The 12,994-nt window shown below is 33.1% G+C and overlaps 1 protein-coding gene across 1 annotated transcript in view; it reads left to right on the top strand.

Annotated features, from left to right (window-relative positions):
- Nucleotides 1-12,994, top strand: part of CFAP54 (cilia and flagella associated protein 54) — a 243,255-nt gene that overhangs the window by 98,000 nt on the left and 132,261 nt on the right. The window contains exons 28-34 of the mRNA XM_045587640.1: nt 99-216; nt 1,931-2,017; nt 2,760-2,886; nt 9,274-9,388; nt 9,949-10,046; nt 11,125-11,355; nt 12,592-12,734. Coding sequence (XP_045443596.1) covers nt 99-216; nt 1,931-2,017; nt 2,760-2,886; nt 9,274-9,388; nt 9,949-10,046; nt 11,125-11,355; nt 12,592-12,734 — 919 coding nt within the window. The remainder of the gene's footprint in view (nt 1-98; nt 217-1,930; nt 2,018-2,759; nt 2,887-9,273; nt 9,389-9,948; nt 10,047-11,124; nt 11,356-12,591; nt 12,735-12,994) is intronic.

Below are 12,994 nucleotides of genomic sequence, written 5' to 3'. Positions count from 1 at the left end.
CAGAAACAGAATTTTAAGAATGCTATTTGGGAAAATGAGAAAATGACAATTGCTGAAACATGTTGAAGTGCATCCTGAGATGTAACCACTGTTTCTAGGGTTGTTCTAAGAAGACTTCTAGGACCAAGAGGCCACAGCAGACATTGTCACCTGAAAAAATAAATGAACAGTTGCTCTTGATGGAATCATACCTTCTCAAACTGACGAAGCAATGTAGTCATTTTGTTTTCTTTCTGTATACTTGTGTTGAGCTTATATATATATATATTTAAATAAGAAAATATTTTGTTAAAAGGATGAAGGGGAGATTAGCATTTGGGTAAACCCTTTAAGGTTTACATAGGGCTTTTATATAATAAATTTAAATTTATAATCCTAATAATATTCTGTTAATAAGGGGTTGCTAACTGCTTTTTACAGATGTGACCCATAAAGATTAAGTGATTTAGTTAGGATTGCATCATTAGCTTGGATTTGAGCCTATCTCTTCTGATTCTAAAGCAGGGCTTCTCAACCTTGACACTATGGCCAATTTGGGCCATATAATTGCTGTGAGGAACTGTCCTAGGCATTGTGGAGGTTGAGCAGCATTCTGGCCTCTGTCCTAGATACATAGCACACAAGACTCCCCGTCCCTTTCCCCCAGCTGTGACAGCCAACTGGGAGGCAAATGTTGCCAAATAAGTTGGGGAGGGAGAGTGCAAAATTGAGAAGCACTGCTCTAACAGCAAAGGGTAATTGAGAAATAAAAAATGACAGCATGAGAGGTCTTAATGTGTGTGTGACTTGAAACACCGTCTACTCAAGTGAAAGATTAGTTTAATTTCAGATCATTGTGTTATATAGTAATACATTAACACAATGATTGGAATTTTGGGAGTTTGCAATTTGGAAATCTGCGTAAGCAATTGATTTAGTTTGTGGTGATAAGTATTATCACATTTTTAAAAAGCAGGTACTTCAGATCTTCCAGAAGAACAGGAGAGTACCTACATTTCTTTCAAGTGGGAGGCTCCACTTTTGGCCCCATAGTCTCTGGGGAACTGACCATACCTGTAGACTTATGTGTCCCTAATTTACCTCTCTTACTGTGTGTCTCAGTGATATCTGGGTGTTTATAAGCTGAATTTATGAATGGAACCCAATGCTCTATTATTCACACAACCAGTAAACATAGTTTATTGAAAGCTGTAATTGTCTGGGTACCTATAAACATGTAATTCCTTAAAATGTAAAGTGTTCTAGAAATGTGATTTATTTCTTTTCATATTATCAAAACAAACAAACACAAAAACCTAACATTTTACCAGGAAGCACAGTGTAATGTTACTAATTTACTGTTTCCTATGTGCCAGAAACTACTGTGTGTTTTATACATATCAAAACTCATACAATTTCTATATAACCATTATACGAAGAACTTACTGTTGTTATTCCCATTTTAGAGATAAGAAAACTGAGGCACACAGAAGCTGAGTACCTTCCCAAGATCTCATAATTTAAAGATGTCTGGGTTAGATTCTGAGCCCAGGCAATTAGGCTCCATTGGTTGTGCTGTTCATTATTCTATGCTTTGTTGTCTTTAAATGATAATTTTATAAAAATGGAGTTAATATAATTGGTGGGTTTCTGAGTCTGGGCTTTGCTGATATATGACAGCTGTTGAATAACAGAAACTTGTGCCTTGGAAACTCTTCAGCTATTTGGTAGCAGACTCCTTGGTTCTTGGGTGGGGGGAATGAAAAGAAAATAATTGAAATTATTGAAATTTTTAATCTCTAAAATATTATTATTATAATTTTAAGGCACATAATTTAGAAAGAATACTTGGGGTCCCCCCCCCCCTATTTTTTGTCTCCTCCAAAGAATTTTTCTATTTGGTTATTGATATTAAACAGTATGTATTACTTATTAATATTTTTAACCTTAGTTACAGCTGAACTCTCAGGATCAGAGGACCCTATCTTTCTTTACCCTATAGTTTTAAATTGGTCGGTCAAAGGTGCTGTGAAAGAAGGTAGGTGACTTAAATGTGTACATGCTCTTCACTCAACTTACTATTGAAGATCATTCATTCCATAGATTTTGTTGTTACTACTTAAAGGTCTAACTCAAGCATGTCAAACTCTCGGCTGGGCAGGCCACATGCCTAATTGGGACATGCAACCTGTTGGTGGTGAGTTTGACATGCTTGGTCTAACCAGGCAGAAGATTTGGGGTCTTTACTTGTTGAAAATAATTCAGACTCTTGATTGTCAAGTGATGAAAGAGACTGAAATAGGAGCCTGATTTAAAGTTTGGGAAGACAGAAACTTGATTGTGACTTATTTGGGTAGTAGATGAAACTTAATAAAAACTAGAGGATTGAAAAATGTGTTAGTGATCCTTAAGTTCAGCTGTGAAGAAACAGCAACATTATTGCTTAACTCAGAGTGCAATATAATAAAAAGTAGGATAACTAGTTATTCTGTAATTTTTTTTTCAACTAGTCATACATGAGAGGAACTTTTAAGAAATCTTTCTTAACACTGTGTTGTTTGAAAAATAAATGAAATATAGACTGAAAAGGTTATTTGATTTTAGAAAATAGTAGTTCTCACCACATTTACTCTACATTTTTTTTAAAAAAGTGAGAAATCTAAAAAACAGGTTAATAAATTTTTCTGTTAGAACAAAATGTGTATTAGTAATAGTAACCATTCAACACTAACAACAGTGTATTGGTAATTATATATGTATGAACTTCCTTGTTTTCATAGTTATGAAATTTAAACAGAGACCTAGATTCCTGGAATTTTTTTCCCAAATTATGCTGAAATGTCTAAACGATGAAAAATATTCCCTTATGGTGGAGATTACAAATCCTGTCAGTGACTTCTTGAAAAGGTACTTGTGATATCTGTTTTATTGCTACTAACAACTTAAAAAATGAGTAACATTGTCACATAAAGATATATAAGGTAGATGAAAACGAGTATAGGATATAGACAATTAGTAAAACAGCCACCTCGTAGATAGGATTTATGTCTCTGTGTGTAAAAACATAGTAAGTAAACATAAAATATATTTATACAACACAACTAAGGCATAAGATTTAGAGTATGTTTATGTATGCAGCAGGAAGTAAATTAGGCCTTTTTGCTATTGATTCAAGATGGATAATAACATCTCTGGGCTATCTGGGTCCAGTGCTGGTCATTTACATGCTCTTCTGATTCCTTTACATTAGCAAGCGGAGCCATTCCTTAGGGTTTCATTTGCAGATGTGAACGAGGAGTTCCTCAAATAGAAGTAGTGAAAACTGAAAGCTATTCCCCTTGTTCTCTGAGCCTGAATGATTCTTTTTGTCTCCAAATAAAATTATAGTGTTTCATGCCAGTTATGAGAGAGGCCAAATGAACCCAACTTTTGTTCCAACAGCTGGGTTTTACTTTCACCCCTGTGCCCAGATCTACCTCATTTTAGTAATGGGAAGCATTAGTAACATGGAATCTATTTAAAAAATGGCAGCGGAAGAGAAACATTATCATAAAAATACACAAGAAAATAGTCTTTCTAAAATAGGCACTTCTATTATTGGAACAAACGCTTGGAATATATGCGCTTCATATTTTCAAAACATAAAAGAGGAAATTGCTTGCATTAAATGAAGCAGGCTCAGATAAAAAGAACATTGGTCAGAATTAGAAAGTTCCATTACATTTAAAAAAACAACAACAAATACACCACATAGCCAAAATGAGATGTTTAGAAGCTGTAAGTAATATTCTTGATACCAAAAAAAAAAAATAAATAAATAAAAAAAAAATTAGAAGACATTATCAGTGGGCAGTGAAAATTGGACCAGGGAGGTCCAATCTAAGCAAAATAGATATTCTGAAAGAGTAAAATAGAGAAAGTGGCTTAGAAGCATTGACCAGTGGTATAATAAAAGACGTGAGGTTGAAAATTGAGTGGTATATAAACATGTTCCAACTGAAGGTAAAGATTTCAGTTCTAAGGCTGAACAGATGTTTCAGGATACTCTTCTCCAAGTCAGGAAGAGTAGACAAAGGGCAAATGCAACACCTCGATTTCTGCTTTGATAGTAATATCTGTCTTCTTTTGTGTTCACATGCTTAACAGTTTTAACAAAGAAACTTTCTCATACTGCAGCAGACACAGATGCAGCTGTATTTACTTCCAACTTTATGTTATTATAGTTTCTATTTAATGTGTTAATTCATATAAATTTTTTTTGGTATGGGGATTTATATTAAATTTTAGTTTTTTACCCCCTCAAAGTTTTATCAATTATCCTGGCAATATTTAAAGAACGTTATTTTTGTTAGTTTTTTTTTAAATTTGTAATTTATCTTTATTGTTGAAAGTATTACAGATGTCCTCATTGCTCCCCCCTCCCTCTGCACCCCACCTTCCCTCTGCAATTGGTCAACTACCTATGATTTCTTCTAAGATTTTTATGGTTTCATGACTTACATGAACTTTTTATCAATTTTGAGTTTATTCTTGTGTATGGTATAAGTTGGCTGTCTAGTTTCATTTTTTTTCATGTACCTGTCCAATTTTCCCCAACACCATTTATTGAAGAGACTGTCTTGACTCCATTGTATGTTCTTGCCTCCTTTGTCAAATATTAATTAAGTGTAATGGCTTGGGTTGATTTCTGGGTATTCTGTTCTGTTCCAGTGATCTATATGCCTGTTCTTGTGCTAGTAACAGGCTGTTTTGGATATAGTGGCTTTATAGTATAGCTTGATATCTGGTATTGTGATTCCTCTAACTTTGTTCTTAAGATTGCTCTGGCTATTTAAGTTCTTTTTTGGTTCCATATAAGTTTTTGGAGTGTTTATTCTAGATATGTGAGATATGCATTAGTATTTTAATTGAATCTATAGATTGTTTTGGGTAGTTAGAGGCATTTTAATGATGTTGATTCTACCAATCCATTAACAGTATCTTCTTCTGCTTGTTTATATCTTCCTCTGTCTCTTTTTTCAATATCTTGTAGCTTTCTGAGTACAGATCTTTTACTTCCTTGGTTAAGTTTATTTGTAAGTATCTTTTTTTTATTGTTGATGCAATGGTAAATGAGATTGTATTTTTAGTTTCTCTTTCTGAGAGTTCACTTTTGGTATATAAAAATGCCATCAATTTCTGGGTGTTAATATTATATCCTGCTACATTGCCAAATTCGTTTATTAAATCTAGTAGTTTTTTTTGCTGGAGTCTTTAGGGTTTTCTATGAATAATATCATGTCATCAGCGAATAACAGTTTTACTTCCTCCTTTCCAATTTGAATGGCTTTTTGTTAATTAGTTTTAATGCCATCTTTTCACACTCAAAGTGGATGATTCTACCAATAATTCTTATAAGTCACAATGAATATATTTCATAAACTTTTATGTTCTACATAACAAAAAGTCAAAGTTTATGGAAATAACTGTTGAAAAGACAGAAACATGATAATATAGAATATAACATACTACTTTAAAAAAGAAATAAAAAGGACATAGAAAATATACCTAATCTAATTAAGAACAACTTAATATATATATAGTCAATTTAAAGCACTCATTAAAATTTTAAAAAAGTCAATTGAAAAACAAAGCTCAGATCATTCGGACTAAAATTTGTAAAGACCACATTCTCTTACAGTACAACAAAACTGAAATGTCATAAAAAATAAATTACTGACATATAAAATTATTGGATGAAAAATAGAAATCTACCTAAAGGTATAGAGCCTTTTAAAAATGATGATAATAAGAAACCTTAATATCAATTGTACTCAAAGCAGCAGTTAGAGACACATTTTTAGCTTTAGAAGCTTTTATTACTAAACAGGAAAAATAAAACTGAATGAACTTTTACTGAACTCACAAAATTAGAATAATAAAATAAATCTAAGAAAGCAGAAAGAAGAAAATTAAAGTTGAAACTAATCAATTATAAGTTGGTTTTAAACTAATTTAATTGAGAACTGCTAGAGCTAGTTCTCTGAAGTTATAACTAAATTATGTGAATTTTTGGCTGGTATAATAAGAAAAAGCAAAATACAAGTAATCCAAGAGAAAATAATAATAAATTTGAAGTGGTTAAAGAAATATTAGCTAACAGTAATTATATTTTTATATGAATAAATTTGAAAACCTAGTTGAAAGTGGTAATTATCTGGGAAAACTTAATTTAAAATTGATTGAAGCTGTAAAAAATTGGATAGCTCAAAAAATTTTAGGATAGTTCTTTCAGATTTCATTTATTTATTTTTTAAAATATATTTCTATTGATTTCAGAGAGTAAGGGAGAGATGAGAATCCTCGATCTGCCACCTCCTCCACAATCGGGGATTACGCCTGCAACTCAGGCGTATACCCTGACTTGGAATTGAGCCATGACCTCCTGATTCATAGGTCAATCAATGCTCAACCACTAACCACCATGGCTGGGCAATCTTTCAGATTTTAAAGAAAGAAATAACTTTTATTTTACATAAAGCTACTTCAAAATATGGGTAGAAAGTCTCTTAATGAATTTATCACAACAGACTCTGATACAGTTTTATGAAAAGACAATGAAAGTAGAAAATTATGGGTTGTTTTTACTTAGCAGTATATAGGAGCAAAAATCCAAAATAATATATTAGCCTATTAATTTAGCAATGAAATATAAATTGTATTCTCAATACAAATATAGGAGTAGCAAATCTGTAAATATAGAACCAAAGGACTTGTATGCATGCATATAAGCCCCAGTGGACACCAGTGGGCTGAGGGCATGAGTGGGGGTCGTGGGGGACAATGGGAAGATAAGGACTCATGTGTAATAGCTTGATCAATAAAGAAAATAATATATAGTTATCACTGGTAGTCAAAGAGTCTTTAGTAGATGCTCAAAGTCATGTGAAATTTAGCAATCACTCCTGGCAAATTAGGATTAGAAGAATATTTTCTGTTAAAATAAGCTCTACAACAAAGAAACCTATTATTCCTTAAATTACTTAACATTGTTTTGCAAGTTCTTTCCAATGCATTAAAATAGAAATTACAATTATAATTTATGTAATTATCACATAAACGGGTCTCAAAATGCATGTCAATAAAGAATCCTACAATAAAGTACGTTGAAAATGAAAAGAAAATGATTGATATTTGCTAATAATTATAATACTTAAAATCCTCACCCAAGGATGTATTTTTTAAATTTTATTTTAGAGGGTAAAGGAGAGAGAAAAACATTGATGTGAGACATAAATATCGATCTAAATATCGATCAGTTACCTCCCATAGGTGCCCTGACCAAGGATCGAATCCGCAATATTTTTGTGTATAAGATGATGCTCCAACCAACTGAGCCTCCAGGCAAGAACACAAATAATTATTTTTTAACTTAACAAACTAATTAACTGAAAACTATCTGAACTAATAATAGCATTCTACAGGATGGCTAGATGTAAACCTGCAAAATCAATTAAAATGTACAATAGAAAAATTATCCATTTCTGTGAAGTACAAGATTAAATTTAGTAGGAGTTGTGAAGAGAGGACTTGGGTTCATATAAAGAAGACCAAATATCCTTACTAAGAGATATTAAAAGGAATGACTTGAATAAATGGAAAGACATAGTATATTGCTCATTGGGCAGATGGAATATTGTAAAGATTTCTGTTTTCTTCAATTTAATTTATAGATTTAATGTAATTCCAATCTGATTAGTTTATATGGAATAAGCTAGAATAATAAAAATATTTGAAAAATTAAAAAGAGTAAGAGGAGAAATTTATACAATACTATTAGCTAAAGGATAAAGTGGTTTTTTTTTTGAAATAATAGTAGACAGCCATTGAGTCAGAAACATGAACTAATATAAGTAATCAAATAAGGAATAAACTATGAAATCAAAGATCAGTAATTCTGACTACATAAAAATGAATAAATGCTTTTTAAAATAATACAACATAAAAAGCTGTCAAAATTAAGAGGAAGCATTCTATGAAGCATTTAATTCATTCAGTGGATGACAGTTCTGAGCATGGAGGAGAATGCTGAAAGGATTGGGAAGACAGTAGCTCAGGCATACATTCGAGACCTTGTTTTCCTGCTTTCCATTTTTTCGTGGAATACAATGACCAGTTCAAGCATTCTAGTGGAGTGGGATAGGGAGGAGGTAAGGAAGAGACCAAGCTGATTAGTCTCTTGAAAATGGCAACCAGTCTCAAGTTGCCTGTTACACAGGATGGATCTCCAATTCCATCCATCACTGGTCCAGCCTTCCTAGTTGAGACAAACAAAACATTTGCCAAAATGAATACCACACTAACTGGGAGACTCTTGTAATTGCTGCAGCTGGGCTGGAGCTCCAACTAACCACAGATCCAGGCTCCTCCTCATCAAAATTGAAACAAGAGGCCAAACTGCCAGTGGGAGCATGATGAATTTAGAACTGTAACACCTAGAACTAGCTATCTAGGCTCACCTGGTCATTTCATTAGCCTTGCATTGATATGACCCTACATTTTATTCAATTCAAGCTTTGGATCCTGTTTATCATGTTACAGCAGGGTTTAGTTGTACTTACCAAAAGAAATATAAATTTTAGGAAACATACAAATTTCAGGAAAAATAGGTGCTAATTATCATTAGAGGGTGGGATATTGAGAGACTTTAAAGTGTTTGGAGAATGGGCCATAAGGGTCCATGACAAATTTAAACACACACACACACATACACACACACACACACACACACAAACAACAAAACAAAACAAACAAACAAACAAACAAAAACAACCCAAAAAACAAAACAAAACAAAAAAACAAGATTAATATTCCCTATAGGTGATTGGGGGAAGGGAGAGAGTTTAGTAACATAGTAATCTAAAATGCTTAGCTCTTATTGATATCCAGAAGGTGATGGAACCAAAAAGACTAATCTGTTGGAAGCAGGGTAGCTTGTCTAGGGTCACTTTTATGTAGTTATCTGCTCAGTTTTATAATTATGTGTTCATGTTTTATTTTTGGTGCAATTCTATTTTTTCTGCATCACATGCCAGCTCTAAATCAAATTTTATGGTATTATTTACATTGTGCTCTTTTGAGAGGCCAACTATTCCTTGATAACCAGGAATATTAGTCTACGCATAGGACACAAACAATTTTAAAAATTCTTCTTGCATAATTTTAGTGACAACACTCATTAAAGATTTATTACTTTGGGGTAGTTTTACAAATTCTTGCAGATTCATTTAACAAATTTTTCTTTTTTTGTATTAGGAGACATGAGTCCCTAGTTGGAATGAAAAAAACGAAATATAAGGATAATATTTTGGGTCAGAAATTAGATAAATTTGCAAAGAAGTATAAAGCTGCAATAATGGAGATTGCGAAAGTAAGTTTCATAAGTTTTGAATTTTGAGCAAATGAAATGAAGAGATACATGTATCTACAGATGATTGGCAGCATTATAATTTATTATAACATGAAACAGAAGGAAATACAAGCATAATTTTATAACTATACAATTCTTAAGTTTTCAAATGAATATATTTTTTAATTTTTAAAATTTATTTGAGAGAGAGAGACAGAGAACATTGATGTGAGAGAGGAACATCAATTGGTTGCCCCTTCCATGTGCCCCCCTGAAGATTGAACCTGCACCCTGGGTATGTGCCCAGACCAGAAATTGAATCCGCCACCTTCTGGTATATAGACGACACTCCAACCAGCTGAGCCATATCGACCAGGGCTCATTTGGATATTTTTATACTCATATTTTTTCTTGTCTACAGGGATATTTTTGTTACTTTTGATAATAATTTTAAGTGAGATGTATAAAGAAATCACTGTATTTTAATCTCAATAGATAGACCTTAGAGTATGAGTTAATTATAATATTGTATTCAGAACTTAATTTTTGTTTGTAACATTTTTGTTTTTTCCTGTATTAAGACTACAGAAATACCAAAAAGAAAAAAGAAAATTAGGGGAACTCTAAGAGACTTTTTATCCAGAAATCCATGGGTTGCTGAATTGTCAGCACAAGAAAGGTATTCATTTATTATTTAGTTTATTCAGTAAACATTTACTTGAAACCCATTATTTAGGGCTTTAGAGGTATACCGCTTAACTAGAGAGCTAAAGTTCTTTGATATTTTGATAGGAATAATATTAAACAAATGTATTTTATACTTAAAATATGTACTCACTAGAAAAATTTTGAAATATTAGTTTTTTCCCAGAGCATATTGAATATGGTTTTATGAACTTACTTTATCACTAGTAGCCCATTGCGCGATATTGTGCACAGTAGGCTGCCTGCCATTTCTGTGTGAGGTGGGCCCACTGCATTCTCTCTGGGGTGCTTCGGCCACAGAGGCTGTGTGCCAGCCCCCTTGTCCCCTAAAGGCCCTCTGTGGCCTGGACATTGCCATGGTGATGAAGCAAGCATCCCACCCCAGCTGCTCCTTGCCGCTAACCAGAGTTGCTCTTTCACCGTGGTGATAAAGGCTGCTCACGCTGTCCACTCTCAGCAGCAGCAACCCCCCCCCCCCCCCCCCTCGGGTTGGGGGCCTCTGGTGAGGCTGAGAGGACTGAGTGCTGCCACCTTGTGGCTATAGGCATTGCCATATTTGTGATGGAGTGATGGTTAATTTGCATATTACCCTTTTATTTGATAGGATTATGACTGATGTTTTATTTCCTTCTAATCTAGCTAAAGTTAGAAAAATGTTTGCTTTATTTTTTTTCAAGGAACCACACAGAGAAATGAATTTTTTGTTTAATACTGAAGTTAGTTGATGAATGCAAATAATTATGTTATAATTTATTTGTCTAATCTCAGTGGCCTTTTAGTTATAGAAAAGAAAAGCTCTGTTTGGTTTGAGCTTAGGACATAGACATCAGAGAGAGTTGAAGACAATATGCAGTGACTTTGTCCCTTGTGCGCATTCTTGTGCTTCTTTATTGTCCTATTTTACATTTTTAGTTCTAAGTAAATGATAAATAAGCTTGTTATATTTGCATAAGGGTAGCCAAGTGACTTCTTGATTATGTACAAATTGGAATCATTTCTCTTCAAATATCTGAAAGTTTATATAATTTCAAAACTTCTTTGTCCCTTGGCAGAAATAAGAGAGTTGATGTTAGAAAAATAGCACATCGAATCCTGGTAGAAAACTTGAATCCTCTAATATTTAATTATATTAAAAGGAAGAGGTTCCGTCAAATATGTCTTGAAGAGATACCCTGGAAGGCTCAGATGAACTTGTATCTGGCAAATGCACATTTCAACTTGCTTTTAATAAAGCTAGGGGAACGTATGAAGATGAAATTTGGCGTTTCACATACAATGGTCAGGTATAGTATATTATCAATAAGTAATACTTTTTAAGTTTCAGGAACATGGATTGTATTTGTGTGTCCAAGGCTTCAATGTTGATAATAACTTAAGGAGGTTTACAGTGTGTTTCTATCTTTTTTTAAAATTATTATTCTGTCTTACTTGGCAATTGATATATTTAATTTTTTGTTCATTGATATATTTCTTATCTTAGACTCGTTCCCAAACAGGTGTTAGATATAAGTGCTTAGGAAGTACTAATTTGCATATATCTTGACTATGTTTACTCAATAAAGCTTTCAGTAAAAGGAGAAAATATAATTCTAAGTGAATTTAATATTAATTGCATAATAACTGTAGATATTAGTGGGCATTAGGCAAATCTCTATTTCATTTAGAGATATTTTAAGCCTCCATAAATATATATTGTAAGCTTCTATAAACCCAGATAATATATTCTCATATAGAGTTTCTCTTATTAATTCAAAAGACACTTTGAGCTCTTAATAAATGTCTTTGGCTGAAGTGTTATAGGAGATAAAAATAGAAGATAAATACATAAACAGAATACTATGCAGCCATTAAAAAGGCAATGTAGTGTCATTTGAAAAGATTTTTTGAGCATTTATTAGACACGAGATCCTGAGATAGGTGCAGTGGGCATGTAAGCATGAATAGGATATATAAGTTAGAATCTGGGAGGATAGATTACAAATGTTCATGGATAATTCTAGATAATGGTAGTAGACAAAATACTCATAAAGTCTTCTGTGTTCCCAGGAGGGTCACTTTACTCTGGCTGAGACTAACAGGAAAGATCAAATGTGGAAGGGCCACTTGGCCTGTCTCTTGATATCTAGGCAAGATTTAGAAATGTACAGATATAGAAATAGGCTTTCCTGGTGGGTGGGAAACATGAATTAATGCTCAGGTAGGAAAAACATAAGATAAGAACCCCAAGTGGTCAACCCAAAATCTAGGGTATATGATAGAGGAGTGGTATAAGATAATTTGCAAAGTAGGTTAGTTCCAGGTCATGGAGAGTCGTAACCATCTATTAAGTCTGTAGTTTAATTTATATACAGTGGGGGATTATTAAGAGTTTTTGAGCAGGGCTATAAGAAATTTCTTTGGCAGCAACATTCAGAGCACTAACTCACAAATATTTAAAATATTAAAGTAGGTTTTATTTGACATATTTAATTCAATTTTACTTACAATGTTTTTTAACAAGATTTTTCCCCCTCTTGCAGTTTCCGGTCATGTGATCCTAGTATATTCTCATTATATAATTCAGGAACAGTATTACCAACAGGAAAATTGACTCTAGAAAACTATAAAGTGATGCTTGACTTCCTTCATACAGCTAAAAAAAGAAGGATGAATTTACCATCAGGTAAAATAAGTAAACATATTATCGCCCTAACAGGTTTGACTCAGTGGATAGAGCTTTGGCCTGCGGACTGAAAGATCCCAGGTATGATTCCAGTCAAGGACATGTACCTTGGTTGTGGTCACATCCCCAATAGGAGGTGTGCAGGAGGCAGCTGATCAGTGTTTCTCTCTCGTTGATGTTTCTAATTCTCTACCCCTCTTTCTTCCTCTCTGTAAAAAAAAATCAATAAAATATATTTAAAAAATATATTATCAAATTAG

This window comes from Pipistrellus kuhlii, unplaced genomic scaffold (assembly GCF_014108245.1).
Source record: "Pipistrellus kuhlii isolate mPipKuh1 unplaced genomic scaffold, mPipKuh1.p scaffold_m20_p_3, whole genome shotgun sequence".
Lineage (NCBI taxonomy): Eukaryota > Metazoa > Chordata > Mammalia > Chiroptera > Vespertilionidae > Pipistrellus > Pipistrellus kuhlii.
Note: the sequence above shows the minus strand (reverse complement) of the source record. Positions and strands in the feature narration are given on the sequence as shown.